General features: G+C 42.4%; 2 protein-coding genes across 3 annotated transcripts in view; both read left to right on the top strand.

Annotated features, from left to right (window-relative positions):
• RAMP1 (receptor activity modifying protein 1) overlaps nucleotides 1–19,086 on the top strand; it is a 322,064-nt gene that overhangs the window by 118,120 nt on the left and 184,858 nt on the right. The window lies entirely within an intron of this gene.
• HDAC4 (histone deacetylase 4) overlaps nucleotides 1–19,086 on the top strand; it is a 207,281-nt gene that overhangs the window by 45,105 nt on the left and 143,090 nt on the right. For both annotated transcript variants that reach the window (XM_063317859.1, XM_063317858.1), the window contains one exon: nucleotides 17,777–18,021. In XM_063317859.1, the coding sequence (XP_063173929.1) occupies nucleotides 17,777–18,021 (245 nt within the window). The remainder of the gene's footprint in view (nucleotides 1–17,776; nucleotides 18,022–19,086) is intronic.

Genomic DNA, 19,086 nt, shown 5'->3' with positions numbered 1-19,086 from the left:
ATCTTCAACGTAGCCAATCAGGAAGATGGAAAGTAGTAACAAAGCCAGTTCCCAAAAGAAAGTGAAAGCAAATAGGTCAGAATTCCAATCTGCAGATTCAACCAAGTAGGAAAAATCATTTATACTCCTCAAAACTCACTTTGTTTAAAAGAGCAACAATAAAAAGACAAAATTCTTTAGTTCTCAGCATTACAAATTATATATAAAAAAGCCAAATCACCCAGTTAATAAATTCTAAAAATAATGAAAACACCAAGATAGTCAACAGTTCTTTGTTGTAAAAAGCGTCTCTTTGGTAACAAATAAACAGAATCACTGAGGGGTGATTCCTGGGGTTCTCCTTGCTCCAGAGAACACTTCTGGAGCAGATTGCAGAGGAGAGCAGAATTGCTGATTAACTCCTTTTTCATTCCACCAGTGGGTATATACCATTGGATAAGAAATCATTCATGGACTTACACTGGACCTAATTCAAGCTCAGAGTGCAGAGGTAGGCAATCTTTATTTAATTTGGGAGTCCTAAGGAATATAGTAATCATGGTGCCTGCAAGTACCATATTGTTGACTCCTGTTTTATCTGCTGGTCTTCAAAAACATTTGATGATGTGATGGTCCACATGCAAGAATGGTTGGGAATGAATAATTTAGAAGGTTGATGTAGATGGAAACTATTTTTGGCCACTGACCTTTCCCCTCTTTTCCTATTGTCACATTGCCCAGTTTTTAAACATATGGGTAATAGATATGTTGGAGTTAAGGAACAGGAAAATAGAGGACTACCTCTCATGGAAGTATTCCACAAACATTACTATGCTTCCTTAGTGTTCTGGATCAGCATCACCAGCTGTAGAACTGGATCTGGAAGGGAATTTCTTTTCCTCAACTCCTAATGGGAAGGAGAGGCCTCTACCATTTCTGCTTCTGTTGGGGAATCAAAATGGGCCTTTTTTTCTATCTGATTCTCATTCACCATGATGCTAGCTAGTGGCACCACAGCTAGAGCAGAATATGTAGGCATGTTGATAAAATCAAGCCTCCTTGGAGGAGTCAAATGGGAAAAGGTCTTAAAGTGAACCCTCTGTATAAAAGGAGGAGAAAGGGCTTAATTTGATATACATGAGAGTATGTACCTAGCAAGCTGCTCAGCAGTACTTTTGCTATCAGTATACAAACAACACCTACATGGAAAAATTCTCCAAAATAAGCAAGCTGGTCTTATATTGGGGTTGCAGATGTCCTTATACTGTAAGTTTTGCAGAAGATTAGTGGGGAAATCCCTCTCTCCAATTTTGCCACCTGTCTTATTGTGCTTAAAGAACAAAAAGCAACTAGATTTATTTACTACAAGGAACAATGAAAACAGTGGCAGTGAGTCACAGTTCACTTCGTGCAGGTCTCTCACAATGAACTTGTTCTTCCTCTTGATTTTATACCAATAGCAGCCAGACTCAGAATGGTCTACTTTAATGTCTGCTACTTCCCATCCAGAATTCCATCTTCCAGATCACCTCAGCTTATCTAAAAAAAGGCAGCAAGAATATGCTTGTCTCTACTGTTGCACTGGCCTGGTAACTTAAATTCAAATGATCCCACTCCAGTAGCAAGAGTTAACATAGCACATTCCAATCACATCTTTCTGAACAGCATGGAGGACTTGAAATAGTGTTTCATAAAGAGAGAAGATTAATGTAGAACTACTAGAAGTGTGGTACATTTCTTTAAAGGGGGCTATTTGTGCTAATGGTTGAAAAAAAACGAGAAATTAGTATACCAATTTGTATGGTTCTTCATTATTATTATTTTTTTTGTCTTGATTGAGCTGAAAAGTTTCCAGTTCCATTCATGAGAAACTGCTGCAGTTGAAATGCAACCCTGGACAGCAAGGGGAAATTGATATTCTGCTACCCATCAAATCTTTTTCTTTTTTATAATTTTTATTAAAGATTTTAATTACAATAGTAAAAGCAAATACAACTAAACTCATGAAAAGAAGAAGAAATAGAATAAAAAGTGCAATGAAAGAAAAAAGAAAAATTAAGATAAAAGTAATATGTAAAGAAGTGACTTCCAATCTTCATCACAGCAAGTAAAAACAAATGTGATAACTCTTAACCCCCATAAGATTACAAACAAATATTTCTTCTTCCCATAACCCATCCCTTATCTATATGCAAATCCATAAATCATCAATTTTTCAATCCTGGTGTCAGCATTAAGTCTGTAACAAGGGTTGCCAGAGCTTTATAAAAACATGTCTTATTTTAACCTTGATCAAGCAAACCAATTTTATACTCCTTCCTTTTACTTCTGGCAATCTAAATCTTTAATTCATTCAGATGTTGCTGTAGGATTTGGTGTCTCTTCAATTTTTCTTTTTCCCATCACAGAGGCTTCTTTGAGGCTTTAGCAAACCTCTTTTGTACATCCAGTAAAGATTCATTATCCAGGTCATTCTCTTAGTTTGCCATTTGTATTTCCACTTTGATTTTCAAAATTTTAACTAGCTTCTTTTGTATATCCAGTAAAAAGTCCTTATCAGGATCATTCTCTTGGCTTAACATTTGTAACTTCACTTTATCTGCCTTCTCTATCTTGTAACCCACACTTCTTTTATTATTCACTATTTCTGGTTCTAGTATTTCTGCATCATCAGAATTAACATCTTTTGCACATGGTCTGTCCATAGAAGCAAACATCATTACTGACATTTCCAATATTGTAGCTATTAATGTCTGGCCCTATTCTTCGAAAATCCCCTGAAGTATTTCAAATGTTGTAGCATTTTATGTCATTTTGTAAATCCCCATACTAACTGAAAACCAAAGGCAAGTTTACATTTTTCCCCCTTTTCCTTTTCTGCCTGGAATATTTAGTCCCCTCTAGTGTCCAATTTCTAAAATCATAAAATCTTAAATTTCTGTTATGACTTAAGGTAGACAAAACAATCTGGTTCCCATGAAATGCTGCTTTTTTATTTAATTATTTCCAAACTCTTATAGTAAAGGTCTAAATGTTCCAAATTTATCTGGACCCTTAATTCATTTATAACTTTCTTAGATCGAAATCTTATTTAGCTTTTTCTGTTAATTTCCAGTTCTTTAAATTCTTAAACTTACAGTTACATTTTATTTTGTTCAAGAAGGAAGGTAAACTCACCAGGTGACTTTTCAAACTTGTCATTCTGAAGATCTCTAATAGCCTTAGAATAGTAAATAAGAAATTTCTGAAAGTGATTAGAAAGTGAGATTAACAAACTCAGTGTCCTTTAAAAGGCTGTGCCACAATTGTGAGCATGATGGCTGGTCTCTGTCTCCTGGCACTCAGATCTATGGGACACCACTGTCCTGCGACCTCCTCATGAGCTTATTGGAATTCTAACATTAATAGGAATAATCAGGGATAATTTATCATCTTTTGAAGGGTAGTTCATGTGAAACAGACTCTCTAAACTCTCTCACTTATCCCAGTCAAGTTTCTGCTTATAACAGAAGTACTCTTTCTCTTACTGTTTTTCAGAGTCTGATTAGCAACATGATTGTTGAACACATTCATAATCATTTCACATTTTGCCAATATGGTTTTCATAGTGGCCATACTTAAATTCTTTGTGAGTAAATTAAACCCCTAAGCAAGACAGCCGAATGTATTTGTTTATTGTCCACATCCTGCCGCAATCTAGAGACTCTTAAATGAAGAGGTGCATGAAATGGGAAATGATAATTTGAAGTTGGACCATTCCCAATTGGCTGCACTCCAATGGGACAAAACTTGAAGTGGCTCAAGTGTTCTGCATTCTGATCGAACAAAACTCAAAATATTTTTGATTTTTTGACCATAGAAACAGTGTAAACAGTGGCTGACTGTGTTATACCAGGATCTTTTTGGTGACTTCTTGGATTTGAAGATAATCGTTCCCTTTGGATTAATAAATCCTTTCCCAAGAATTAAAGGAAGAAAGCACTTGGCAAGGCTTCCTCCTGATAAACATACTTTTCTACTAGAGCTCAGTGATTCAGGAGGTTGCTACAATCAGCCCCTGACACACTTTTCTGGGTAAATTCAGTGCTGGTACTTTTCTAAAAGGCTTTATGAAACCTTTTTCACTGAGCCTTGTGCCACTTAAATGGCTATTACATGGCCACAGCAAAGATAACTTCATTGGTCTGAGCTGGTAGGAGCGGGGACATGACTAGTATAGGCTAAGCTGAACTGAAAGAATAATCTTCACCTTTTTGTTAAAGATTTGGATAAAAATGTAAAAAAATACTAAATTTGCAGATGGTATGCTATTTAGAAAAGAAAAATTCAAAATGATCTTGATCAGGGTTATGCAGTGCTTCAGATTTGAAGAGAAAAAAGTGCTTTAGTATCTCCAATTCGTTAAACCAATTCTGTCCTTTCCTGAGTTCATACTGCAACTGTGAAGGGCATTCGTATGATTCTGGGAAAGATAAAATTGCTTTCAGGAATTGTTCTCAGGTGCTACATGAATGATCTCACAGGCTCCAAAACACCTTTAGAATCTGAAATACGCTGGAGTATATTCCAGGCAAGTATCCTGATGTTATGCTTTATTGCATGTGAGAAGTTAATTGCTTGTATTGTCAATCAATTTCAGGATGCTGTCATGTTACCCTGTATCCTCAAGTATATCAAGACTCTTGCTAGTTGCAGGTCACCCAAGATACCTTTTTAAAAAAATAATACAATGAGACAAAAAGTAAAATATGACCAGATTTTTTTCTACAAGCCTCAGTTCCAACTCTTATAACTGTCATGTGTTATGTGACTGTGCAGTGCTTCAGATTTTATTCCAAAAGATGCCTTGAAGCATGTGGGACATAAATGGAGCATCTACCTGCAACTGTTTCTAAAACAACTGTGCCTTTGTTAGAATTGTGCAAGAGTTCATACTACTCATGCTCAGACCACCCATATTTTAATCCCAAACCAGCAGAGACAAGAAATAGGCTAGATTAAACGCATACACATTGTGTAACCACAAGCCAGAAAACAAAGGTCCAGTTGCAGTGCCTGAAGCATTCAAAATACCTGTAATGGTTGCCTAGTCCAAATACTCAGACTCACAAGAGGTTGCTAAATGAAATCTGATTTATTAGGAAACTTGAGACAAATACAGAGAAAGCTGAGAATGACAGAAAGCGCGCCAAATACAAACTAAAAACCCTCGCTGCAAACGTAACCCCGCCTCCCTACCAGAGTCACCACCACCCATCCCAGGTGCTGGTAACCGTCATTCCTTCTAGCCTGGGAAAGCAACCTTGAACACATGAGATAACCCAAATACATTTCGAGCCCGCAGCCAAGAGATAAGCATTCTCGCAGGAGGAACCGTCTTCCCTTCAAAGATGAAACACGCATCAGGCTAATGACATGCGAAACGTTACGATGTACCAAGCACATTGAAACGGTGAACATGACATACCGCCCCCCCAAAAAAATTAGGGACCCGGTTTAGATGGGTACGTGGAATGGAATCGGGTAACAAGGATAGGAGAAGCCATGTCATGGGCCGCTACCCACTCAGGATGAGGGAAATGCTTCCAGCGAACTAAATATTGTAGTGTATTGCGAATGCGTCTAGAGTCTAAAATTTCTTTAACTTCAAAGTGTTGTCCGTCAATCATGATGGGGGGCGGAGTCGGAGGTTGATCATGCCATCTGTCAGAACGGGTAACTGGTTTGAGCAAACTGCAATGAAAAACAGGGTGTAAGCGTTTCAGGTTATGCGGCAAATCAAGTTTAAAAGTCACAGGGTTGATCTGAGCGATAATGGGGAAAGGACCCACGAATTTAGGTGCCAATTTCTTTGAAGGTTGAGAAGACATGATAAACTTAGTAGACAGATATACCATGTCCCCCACTTGAAAGGCAGGGTGAGGTGCACGCTTCTGATCAGCATAATGTTTGTAATCCGACTGTGCATCAGCTAATGCCTTCTGGATAACTGGCGAGGATTCTGCTAGCTGCGTTGACCAATCGGCCGGCGAGGCCGGTCCAACGGAGGGCTGTGGCAGATCAGGGATGGGGACAAAGTCCCTGCCATGTACAGTACGAAAAGGGGTTTGGCTGGTGCTTTGATGAACCGCATTGTTGTAGGCAACCTCAGCAAAAGGGAGGAGGTCAACCCAGTTGTCTTGTTGATAATTCACAAAAGCCCGCAGGTATTGCTCCAACGTGGAGTTGAGTGCCTCCGTGGCTCCGTCCGTCTGCGGATGCCACGCCGTGGACAGGGCTTGCTTAGTCCCTAAGAGTTTGAGGAACGCCCGCCAGAATTGAGAGGTGAACTGTGTGCCCCTGTCCGAAATCAAGTGAGAGGGACATCCGTGTAGCCTGTACACGTGTACAAGGAAAAGGCGGGCCAACTGGCGGGCGGAAGGAATTGATACGCAAGGAATAAAATGGGCTTGTTTAGAAAAATAGTCTTTTACAACCCAAATCACTGTTTTGCGCTGGCTAGGAGGTAACTCCACAATAAAATCCATAAAAACCTCATCCCAAGGACAAGTTGGACTAGCCACCGGTTGCAAGAGTCCCTGAGGTTTCCCTATTTTGCGCTTTGACATAGAACACACAGGACAAGAGGTGACATACTCCTTTACATCTTTGCGCAAGGTGGGCCACCAAAACTGCCGCCTGACTAGGTGCAAGGTTTTTACAAAACCAAAATGTCCCGCAACCTTGTCATCATGTGAACGGAGCAAAACTTCTTTTCGCAAATTCTCAGGGACGTAGAGACGGTTAGATTTCCAAGCGAAACCCTGATCAAATGTAACATTGTCTCTATTGGTCAGCACCCAAGTATACTTTTGTTGCAACTGAGAGGGAATTGACAAAGTGCTTGGCGGCCCCGAAGTCCGGGCGGCTGGCTGCTGCGCACGGGTTTGGCTGCGCGTCACAGCCTGCATTCCCAGTTGTGGCGTTGTCCACAGAGTACTGACCACTTCTGGTGCTGCGCAGGAGTCCTGAGGTTGCCGGGATAAGGCGTCCGCCAAGAAATTCTTTTTCCCCGGGATAAACTTCAATTGAAAATTAAATCGATTGAAGAACTGAGCCCAACGTACTTGTTTCGGGCTCAGTTTGCGCGGGGTGCTGAGGGCTTCTAAATTCTTATGGTCCGTCCACACCTCGAAAGGGTGATTAGCCCCCTCCAGTAAGTGTCGCCAAGATTCTAAAGCCGCTTTCACTGCGAACGCCTCCTTCTCCCATACATGCCAACGTCTCTCAGTTTCAGAGAATTTACGGGACAGGTAGGCACATGGTTTTAAGCACCCTGCCCCATCAGCTTGCATCAACAATGCGCCAATGGAATAATCAGAGGCATCGGCCTGAACCACAAAAGGTTTGGAGGGGTCAGGGTGTTGCAATATTGGCTCTTGGGTAAAGGACGCCTTTAGCTGATCGAACGCCGCCTGGCAAGCTGGCGTCCGCCGCAGCAGCGCACCTGGATTTTTTACTCTTCGAGTATCCCCCAGTCCTTTCGTTCGAAGTAATTCAGTTAGTGGCAAGGCAATCTCAGCGAACCCCCTTATGAATAATCTGTAGTAATTGCTGAACCCCAGGAAACTTTGAAGTTGCCTGTGAGTGCGGGGTCTTTCCCAGTCTCCGATAGCCTGGATCTTGGCAGGATCCATTTCAATGCCCTTATCTGAGATCCTATACCCCAAATAATCAATTTGTGTTTGGTGGAAGGCACATTTAGACAGTTTGGCACTCAGCTTTTCTGAGCTTGCGAAGCACCTGTTTAACCAAAGATACATGTTCTTCCATAGTTTCAGTATAAATCAATACATCATCCAGATACACCAATACCCCTTTAAACAGATGTTCATGGAGTACCTCATGGATCAATTGCATAAACACCCCAGGGGCCCCAGCCAAACCAAAAGGCAAAATCTTATACTGAAACGCTCCCAATGGGCAATTGAATGCCGTTTTCCACTCATCACCCTCTTTGATCCGTACACGGTAATAGGCTTCTCTGAAATCTAGTTTGGAGAAGATTTTCCCTTTGGCCAGATGAGACAACATATCTTTTATCAAAGGCAAGGGATATTTATTGGATATTGAGACTGCATTTAGCCCCCGGAAATCGGTACAGAGTCTTAATGTCCCATCCTTCTTTGGGCGGAAAAGGACCGGGGCACCCACTGGAGAGTTGGCTGGTTCGATGAACCCACGAGCCAAGTTTTTGTCCACAAATTCTCGAAGCAAAGTTAATTCCTTTTGCGTCATTGAGTAGATTTTTGGCTTAGGTAATTGGGTGTTAGGCACCAGTTCAATGGCACAGTCTGTTTTCCGATGAGGGGGCAGTTGATCCGCTTCTTTGTCTCCAAACACATCAGCAAACATCTGGTAGTCCACCGGCAGGCCCTCCAGAGGAGGGGCCGGGCAATGCGGAGTCGCAGCTGCCGCTACCCCCACCACCTCCTCTGGGGATTCCCTTCCCTCCGGTGCTTGATAAAATCCGTCCTTAAAGGTGACAGTTCAATAAACCCAGTTTATTTGGAGATTTTGCTGGACCAACCAGGGTACTCCCAAAACCACTAGGGGACCCCCCACCGGGGCCACCACAAACGACAACCCTTCCCGATGGCTACCCATTTGTAAGGCCACTAGCCCAGTGAAATGCGTGACCGGTTTGCCACCAGCCATGGACCCATCCAATTGCGTAAAAGCAATGGGTCGCTGCAATGGAAAGGTGGGTAGCTCCAGGGCTGCTACCACATCGGGGTGCATCAAACACCGTGAACACCCCGAGTCAATCATGGCCCACACTTCTATTGTCTTAGATCGGGAGCCCAACTTTAACTTCACCGTGAGAATGCGATAACTGCCACTCACCGACGTAGGCTCGCGCCCTTCTTCCACCACCTGCCCTGCGGTGCCCTTTAAAGCAGGTGGCTGGCGTTTCCCGCCGGCTGCAATAATTCAGGTTCCCCCTCGTCTTCATAGAACGGTACACTGTCCACCTCACTGTCAGCCACCACTGCTTTCATTTTCCTCGGCAGGGAAGGCGACTTCGCCTGTCGTTCATCACCCTTCACCCTCGGGCACGCCGCAGCACGATGTCCCTCTTTACCGCATCGCATAACACCTCTCCTTCTCTTCCCAGGATCTTTGACCGGTTCTTCCCCCAGCGCCCGGCGGGCGACTAGGTTTCCCATCTCGCCCCGACTTCACTGTTCTCCTCTGGGCGAACACCTCATGTGCATGTTCAGCCCTCCCAGCGAGCTGGATCCACTCGTACAAACTGTACGGGTCATCCCGTCCTAAGGACCAGCGTAGCACTTCTGTATTCAGGCCATCTTTGAACAGCTCGATGATGGTTTCTTGAGACCAGTCGTCCACCTTCCCCGCCAGCGCCTTAAACTCCAGCGCATAATCAGCCACCGATCTCGATCCCTGCTTGAGTTCTCTCAAGGCACGCTTCGCCCGCTCTTTCGCTAAGGGATCCTCGAAGTGCTGCCGTAGAGCCCAGAGGAACTCGTTGAATTTTTCCAGTTTGGGCGCTTCCGACTGGCACATCTGTACGTACCAGTCTGCCGCCCTCCCTTTAAGTTTGGTAGCAATGGTGATAATTTTCGCTTTTTCTGAGCGAAAGAGCAACCCCCACTCCTCCATGTATGCCTTGGCATTTGTTAGGAAGAACGAGAGTTTTGTCGGGTCCCCATCGAACTTGACGGGGAAGTCCCTCAATCCGCCCGCCGACGGGCTGCGCCCCCCCACTGAGGTTTTGGTTGGTCCGACAGCTCTTGCCTGCCGCCGCTCAGGGGCGGGCGGCGACGCTACGGGTGGCGACGCTAATTCCACTCGGACAGCCTGGTCCCCTTCTTTTGGACGTGCTGCCCTTCTCCACTCAGGGGACTGCCCATGAGACGAAGGGGTCGAATGCCGCTGGCTTGACCCCTCCCGCGTTTCCTTCAGCGAACTCAGGTCCAGACTCATCTGTTTCAGAATAAGTTCTAACGAGTCCATTTTCGACTCCAGCACTCGGATACGGTCCAGAGTGGGGGAGTCCCCTTTTGGCGGCACTTGGATTACTGTAGGGGATAGCGGGTACCTCTGCCTCCAGGATGGGCCCCCCACCACCGAGACGTCCCCCCGGGTTTCATCCCAGGTGACCAATTCGCCCGGGGTGGTTACGGTGGTCTCCGGTGTGGTTTTCATGCCCGCTGCTTCGCCTTTCGACCCTGAACTCGCCTCCTCTCGAATTGCTGAGAGCTCACACGGTTGTGGAGACTGGTCGGGGCGCATTACGGTAGAGTCCGGTTCCCCTTCACTCGACTCCTCACTTTCCACTAGCAGTATGTCAGGATCGTTCATCGCCAGCACTCTCCCTCACAGGGTCGGACAAGCCTGTCTTTTCCTGGTAAGGGGCCAGCGGGATTTCGAGTTTTGAGATTCTCAGCTTTATGTAATGATTGCCTAGTCCAAATACTCAGACTCACAAGAGGTTGCTAAATGAAATCTGATTTATTAGGAAACTTGAGACAAATACAGAGAAAGCTGAGAATGACAGAAAGCACGCCAAATACAAACTAAAAACCCTCGCTGCAAACGTAACCCCGCCTCCCTACCAGCAGAGTCATCACCACCCATCCCAGGTGCTGGTAACCGTCATTCCTTCTAGCCTGGGAAAGCAACCTTGAACACATGAGATAACCCAAATACATTCCAAGCCCGCAGCCAAGAGATAAGCATTCTCGCAGGAGGAACCGTCTTCCCTTCAAAGATGAAACACGCATCAGGCTAATGACATGCGAAACGTTACGATGTACCAAGCACATTGAAACAGTGAACGTGACAATACCTCTTAAAACAGCCAAATTTTGTTCTGAGTTTTGTTTCAGCTCAAAACTGAGCCTCCTGCTCAGAATGGCCGTTCTCAGCTTGGAGCAGCTTGCCTGCCCCTATCCATCAGTGTATATATGAAGTCATTTTATTTCTGCAATCAGCCCAATATTCTCTAAGTGGATTACAAAAGTGCTAAAATGTTATTTTGAAGGGCAGCTTGCACATTTTAAAAATACTAGAAAAATAAAAGAAATTTAAAATGGTGGCACCCCTCCCTACAGAGAGACAAGGCCTGTTCGATCAGCCCACCCCACGCGATGGGGATTTCCTTGAGGATCTGGTGGGTAGTTTGGCTGAGGCCCTAGTCCAGTGATGGCAAACCTATGACACGTATGTCAAAGGTGACATGCCAATACATTTTGGTGACACGCCACCAATACCTGACAATAACTATCTTCCTTGTTTGAGTTACCAAAGAAACTGAACAAACAAAAGGTACTGCAACTCTCCCACCCAGCTATCTCCCCCCACCATCTCTGCCCTTTTGGCAACTCAAAATTGGATTGTATTTTTTTTAAAATAAATGAATATGTAAAGAATTGTTTCTCTTTTGTTCGGGGTGTGTGTGTGTGTGTGTGACATGCCAGCAGAGTCAAGTTAGGCATTTTCCAAATTTTTGACAGCTGAGCCCAAAAGATTCACCGCCTGGAATGTCAGGTGGCTGGGGCCTTGGACTGTATCGCTTCTATGTGGTCTCTCCCTCTCAATCCTGCCTTGGTTTGCTGAGCAGCTCCGGGAGATGAAGCACCACAAGAGATGCCTGGAGTGCCACTAAAGGAAGACTCAACGTGAGTCTGATTGTACATCAGTGAGAGCCCATTTAAGGATTACCTCGTGGCAATAAGGGCAGTGAAACATTAGCATTTCTCCACCATTATTGCATCTGCTGATAGCCATCCAGTGGCCCTGTTTAGGGTGACCTGGTTCCTGCTGGGGAGAAAGGGCCCCTCAGAATATCTGTTGGGCCACTGTGAGGATTATTCTGCTTCCCCGATGGATAAAATCGCTCAGATTTGCTGAGCCTTGGACTCTGACTGGGCAGTAAAATTGGCCAAGGAAGTGACCTGTAGCTGGGTCCATGCTGTGATATCAGCCTCTCTGAGGGAAGGGGTGGTCCCTCCTGCCTTGAAAGAAGCGTTGGTGCACCCTCTTCTCAAGAGGCTGTCCTTGGACCCAGCGTTTTTTGACAACTACTGACGAATCTCCAACCTCCCCTTTTTGGGAAAGGTTGTTAAGAAGCTGGTGAATTTGCAGCTGATGATAACCTTGGAGGAAATGGAGTATCAAGATCCATTTCAGTTGGGTTTCAGGCCGGGATTTAATACTGAGACAGCCTTTGGTTGCACTTGTTTATGACCCGCAGCGAAACCAGGATGGTGGTGGTGCATCCATCCTTGTGTTCCTTGAACTCTCAGCAGCTTCAGATACTATCATCCACGGTATCCTTCTGAGCAAGCTCTGTGGATTGGGGATTCAGGGCACTGATTTACAGTGGTTCTCTTCCTTTCTCTAGGGCTGGTTCCAGTTGGTGTTGATTGGGGAGGGAGAGATAACTCCCTAGGCCCCTCCTGTGTGGGGTGCTGCAGGGTTCAACTCTCTTTCCTCTTCTTTTCAACATCTACATGAAACCACTGGGTGAGTATGCTGATGATACCCAATTATATCTTTCACCCCGGGCCAGCCAAGTGAGACTGTCAAGGTCTGTCCCAGTGCTTGGAGGCTGTGCCGGTTTGGATGGGAAGGAACTGCCTCTGACTCAATCTTACCAAGACTGAGTGGCTGTGGGTGTTTGAACTGCCCAGATCTGGGGATATTCCATCTTTGACTTGCAGCTCCTGCTTAATCAGTGGGTGTTAGCTGTGGCTAGGAAGGTGTTTGCCCAACTCCTTCTGGTACGCCATTTGGGCCTTTTCCTGGATTGGGCGGCCCTTCAGACAGTCATTCATGCCCTAGTCACCTTACAGCTTGACTACTACAGTGCTCTCTATGACCACCCAGAAAGCTCAACTGATCCAGAATGTGGCTGTGCAAGCCATAAGGGGCATGCCTTGGTATGTCCACGTAACACCTCTGCTTTGTGAGCTGCACTGGTTGCCAGTTTGCTTCTGGGTGTAATTCAAGGTGCTGGTCGTTACCCGTAAAGCCCTACATGGCAGAGGGCCTGTTTACTGGAGGGACCACCTGTCTCCCATAACATTTGCCCAGCTGATTTGATTCTGTGGGATTGGCATGCTCTGGGTTCCTTTGATTAAACAATGTCATCTCTCAGAACCCCGAAGTGCACCTTCTCTGTAGGAGCACCTGCCCTCTGGAACGAGATTTTCCCCAAGATCCGGATGGCTCCACTCTGCTTTTCTTTAGAAAAGCCTTTAGCGAGGGAGAGTGAGACCTCTCACTTCATCATGCTTGCCATATTTTATCTTTATTTTTTATTTTTTTATTGATTTTATTGTAATTTCTTTGTTTGACTGTTGTGAGTCACCCAGACTTACTGAGAGGTGGATAGTATACAAGTTTAATATATTATTATTATTATTATTATTATTATTATTATTATTATTATTATTATTCCGCAAAATAAATTTCAAAAACCAATAAATAAGAGATATAGAAACAATATAATATATATAAAATCTGTTGCAGAGTATGCGATTTAAATCAAATTAACTACAAAACTATAAAATGCTTAGATGTAGAGCACTTTAGATATACTTACATAGAACTATATTTGCTTTTTAGTGGGCATTTTCCTCTCTGAAGATATCTTTTTGGCAATCTTTGCTTTCCTTTCTCTTTTAATCACTTGAAGTAATTTGGGTCAGGAAACCTGGTACCTCACTTCTCAGTTCTAATGCTAAATAAATTAAATGTAATTTAATTTAAACAATTTAAATGTAATTAATTTGTAGACTGCCTATAGTAACCCATAAGCTGGTAACCACCACTTTGGATTTCTATAATTGGTTATAATGTGCTTTTTAAATTGGAATTTTCAAATACTGGATTCAGTCATGAGAACTTTGACTAATAATAATACTTAAAATATAAAAATATTTAAAGACATACATATTTTTCCTCCTTGCTTCTAAGACTCAGTACATTGAACTTTTAGACTAAATGTGAGGAAATACCTGAAGAAATACCTGGGTCCTCCAAATCCTGTTTACCTGTTCATTAACTTTTTCAAAAGATGCCTTTCTCCAAGTACCATGACTAGTTTGAAGAGTATATTGTTTCTGGCACTTCGTCACCTTTTTTGTGGAGTTGGTGGTGTTGGTGGGGATGATCCAGCTCAACATTAAGGTCAATTCCAAATAAGTAACAGGCATCCACTGAGGTTTCAAATGGTGGCTCATTAAGAATTGACCCAGGGGGTATTTTTCATTTTAATTTATTTCCCCCCCCCCTTCATACATGCTCTGGGAGGCTACTAAAGGTTAGAAAACGATGTAACAATTGAAACAGGAATTAAATGGCCATACTGAGGAAGAAAACTACCGCACTTTGTATAAAAGCTTAGCTTCAGTGGTGGGTGCTCAAAGTGTGAGTCTTCAAGTCTCTCTTGAAATGGATCAGGGCTGTAGAGACCTTGAGGGAAATCCTGTTCCAGAGGGCAGGTGCTCCTACAGAGAAGGCACATCTCCTGGATACTGCAAGAGGGTATTACTTAATAGATGGGGCCTGAAGCTGGCCAACACTGTTGGTACATACCGCTTAGACAGACGCAATGGGAGTCAGGTGGTCCCACATATGGTCATCTTTTGACCTCTTCCAGTTTAAAATAGAATAATTGCTTGCAGAATGGTGGTTGGAAAGACCACAAGCAGAAGAGGTATGAAGCTGGAACTCCCTTAGGTAATAACAAAAGCTTTCAGCATAGTCCTGGGTGTCTAGTCAAACAAGAGTTGGGATTTCCTTGGATGGGGGAAGTGCAAATCTTTTTGCAGGAAAGACAGCTCTAACGAGGGAAGGCCTCACTGGGAAAAGTCAAACTACTGCAGCTAGGAGCAGGAGCTACCTTTGCAATTAAAGCAGAGTCCTCTTATGGTTGAACTTAGCAGCAGCATACCACTTTCAAGTGGCACTCAGTTGCATGCCCCCCTGTACTTTTGTGCATACTGCTACTATTCATTTCAATTTATTTGCCCCCCCAAAAGAAAAAGTAATCAGAACTGTATTCTTGACCACAAAACAGTCCATAAAAACAGCCATTTTTATCTGCCTGTACCTTTGAAACTGGTTATAATGCCTGTTCTTTTATTTTACAGTTTGTTGTCTTTTAGTTTTATCATTTATCATTAGCGCAATTTAGACAGTTTAGAAAAAAATAAAATGATGCCTTGAAATTTTTCACATGTGTTATCTCTGGGAAATACAATTTTCTTTTTTATAAGCTCTAGTATATTACTTTTATTTATTATTCTTGAAAATCTTTATTACTTGCTTTTTTATGGTGATTGAAAGACCAAAAGAATATAATCTATTCATTATTTTCATATAATTTATCCCCTTGACATTTCTGATTAAGACTCTGAATATAGCTTTTGGGAGGTTTTTTGTTTTGTTTTTTCCTGTCTCATGAATCTTATACATTGTGAAGACATAACGGTTAAGAACAGTGTTCTAAATTCTTCATAAAATATTTATGACAATACAGGCGTTTAATGTTTGGCTGACATGTCCATTAAATAGAGGAGGTTTCATTGTGCCTCAAAGAGTACAGTTGGATAGATGCACACAAGTTCTGTTGAAATTTGTGGCATGCCTGATGGGTTTTTATGATTAAAATAGCATGAGTCATGTTTGACGCACTAGTCTACAAATACAATGAATGGACTTACACTGATAATCTCTGCAACTCATTTATTTGACTAGCAGTGAAGTCATATGAGGTAGATTCTTTTTTAAAAAAAAATAAAACTGTTAGTGTTCTTTTGTACTATAGTAATAATTGCTTTATCTTACATTTGAGATGTACAGTATGTTATGGAAGAAAATGCTGGATAATAATGGTACTCTTTTGTGGACTTAATTCGTAACAAAATCTGAGTCCAGGGTATCTGTAGTGATTTAGAGAAAATAACAGATCACATCTATAAAATACATAATCCTCACAGTCCCATTTATTTGAGAGGTCAAGAAACTGAAATATTTCAATTAGCTGGTTAACAGGAATAAATAATAATTGGTATGCTTCCTGCTGTGTAGTACCAGAAAAAAATGGAAACTATTTCTGACTTATTTGAGCCCTTTTTTATTGGATAGTTAATGCAATCATCTCCATTTATATAAAAAAAGAAAAGGTCAAATCTAGGCAACTCTAGACCCCTGAGTACTTGCTTGAGACTTTTTAATTGACACCAAGTAGGTTTCAGAGCACTTGAGTCTTTACTGGGTCCCCTTTTTTGCATTCTCAAATATCTTAGCTGGAAATACACAATGTATACTAAATCTCAGGTTAGTATTGCCTTTTTTCTTTTAAGAGCAGTCTTGGATATTGATGAAAAGGTATTTATATTTGTTAGATTGCTACGGTATTAAGCAAGGCTAAGTACCTTTCCCTTTATTAAGTACCTTAATTTACCTTTGTAAACACACCTATAATCTTATCATAGCACTGTGAGGCACCAGATTGGATGCTATTGCCGTTCAGGGTAGAAAAGCACCCCCACAGTCATAAATGTGGGCGGGCTACCAAGCACCTGAATTTTGATCACGTTACTGCGGGGGCAGTCGAAATTTCAGGCACGGGTTGTAAATCCATTTTTTCAGCACCATCATAATTTTGAAAGGTCACTGAACGAATGGTCGTTAAGTGAAGACTACCTATACTTCCATAGTAAATAAAGAACCTTTTGAGTGCAGGGGGCAGGATTCAGCCTACTATCTGAAACATCAGTGCTGACAATTGTAAAAGTTTCAGTGAAGTATACTGTAGTGGAAGGCTTGATTCTTCCAGCTATGATGGGTTTTAAGAACTCATATTCAAAATGTTCATAACTTGAAACAACGATTTTAAATGCTTTGAGCTCAGAAGAAAATATTCCATATTCCAGAGTTTTATCCCAGGATCCACATTGTTTTGAGTATTTCAGATCCTGCATTTTTTTCTACCCAAATCATGGAAACCTGGAAAAGTTCCATCATTGCCGGGCATATGATGAAAGTCAATTAAACACTTGTTCAGTGATTGATAATTCTTTTGGATATAAATAACAGGTCCTTGGTCATCATGGCAGACATGCAATCCTGAGCCACCCCTGACTGGATAGCCTCATTGTGGACATTGAAATTCCCAGAACAAAAATCTATGATATTCCATTGCTACATTATAAATCTAGCCCAATGTTCCAGCTAGATGTAAGTTCTCACATAATCAGTGAAAAGCAAATATTACTTCTCATAAGTTCCTGGATTTCTTTTGAGTTTACCTAAACGGTTTCACAGCCCTTCCTCTTGAGTGAAACCTGACACTTGCTAAGGAAGGGCAGTTTTAGTATGGTGGATGATACTTAAAAGTATGTACGTATATACTGTTCCAGCCCCCCAGATGCAGCAGCAAACACTCAAAAACAATCCTATCCATATTACTTTCAAATATCAGTATGCCTCAGAATAGTGTTGACTATGATATTCCTTATTTAGTCTTTATGTTTTGGGACACAGACAGTAATTTCTAATAGCTGTGCAATGTATTAAATCAAACTTTCCTTATTTTTAAGAAAACAGGCTTCTGACCAAAACTATTGTTACATAACTACTATTTTTATAGGAAACACAGCAGTCCTTTTTTACGTTATACTCAATTTTGGATGAAAAGTTAAATAATTTTGTCCTTGCAATACTGACATCCCCAAATGCGATTAATATTGATAGAAGTATTTTCAATACTTTATAGTTGATGTGTCCACAACAGTACCTTTGCAAGTATCACCATCTATAGTACCTATGGATCTTCACTTGGATCATCAATTCTCCATGCCAGTGAGTGAACCTACATTACGTGAACAGCAGCTCCAACAGGAATTGTTAGCCCTCAAACAAAAACAACAAATCCAGAGACAGATCCTCATAGCAGAATTCCAGAGACAACATGAACAACTTTCTCGTCAACATGAAGCTCAGCTACATGAACACATAAAGGTAAGTGATGCAGTTTGAAGGGTGGGGGTGTGTGGTATGTGTGTATGTGTGCAGGCCTGTGGTTCCTATGTATGTATTGTATCTTTTTAAATTAAATTGTGTGTGTGTGTGTGTGTGTACATGTGCTTACCTGCCTGACTGGAGCATTAGTCTTGCTGATGTGTAAGAAATTCAGTTTCCAGAGAGTCTCACTGAGTAAGTGAACAAGGAGAATAAACAGGAATTTGTCAAGGGAGTTTTGTGTGGGAGGGAAGGGGAAAGGATTTCTTTCCTCCTCCCCCTCCCCCCCCTCCTTTTTGTTTTAGTTCAGGCTAGTCTTCATCCAGAGAGGTAGTTTCTGGAAACTCGGAACCAGAGCAAGGGAACATGGAAACATTGTGTAGGCATTTGGCTAGAGTGGTCAGCGGGGGAGGCTGCAAGCAACATGGACAGCAAAGGAAGCATCATCATGATCAACAAAGTGTTGGTCTTTCTGCTTAAAAGATCTGAGTGCTACAAGTGCTAGCTTATGTTCTTATAGGAAGAGTAAATGAAGGAACTTGAGGAGAAGATTGCTATGCTACAAAGCATGAGGGAAAATGAGAATTTCCTAAACAGCACAGCTAAAGCTCTTCAGGAGTGGCAAGAGAATGGAAAAACAAACAGAACAGGAAAAACTCACTTTGGCAGAGGCCAACAGATGGAAAAATGTATCCCAAAGAAGCACTCAATGCCAGTAGAGGTCAGAAACTGGTACAGGCTCTCCCTTCAGAGGACACAGAATACTTAAATCACTGTGGACCAAAGAAACTAAGAGCCACCTTGAGAAAAAAAGAGGTGTGCCATAATGGTGGGTGATCCCCTGTTGAGGGGGACAGAGTTGGCTGTGTATACTGCAGGTAAGAAAAACATCTGTATTAGAATCAGTTTGCTTCAACTCATAGAATCGTAGGGTTGGAAGGGACCTTAGAGGTCATCCAGTCCAACTCACTGCCCAGTACAGGAATCCTCATACCATCCCAGACAAATGGCTATCCATTTTTTTCTTGAAATCTTCCATGATGGAGCACCCACAAATTCAGGAGA

The sequence above is a fragment of the Candoia aspera genome, chromosome 1, assembly GCF_035149785.1.
Source record: "Candoia aspera isolate rCanAsp1 chromosome 1, rCanAsp1.hap2, whole genome shotgun sequence".
NCBI lineage: Eukaryota > Metazoa > Chordata > Lepidosauria > Squamata > Boidae > Candoia > Candoia aspera.
Note: the sequence above shows the minus strand (reverse complement) of the source record. Positions and strands in the feature narration are given on the sequence as shown.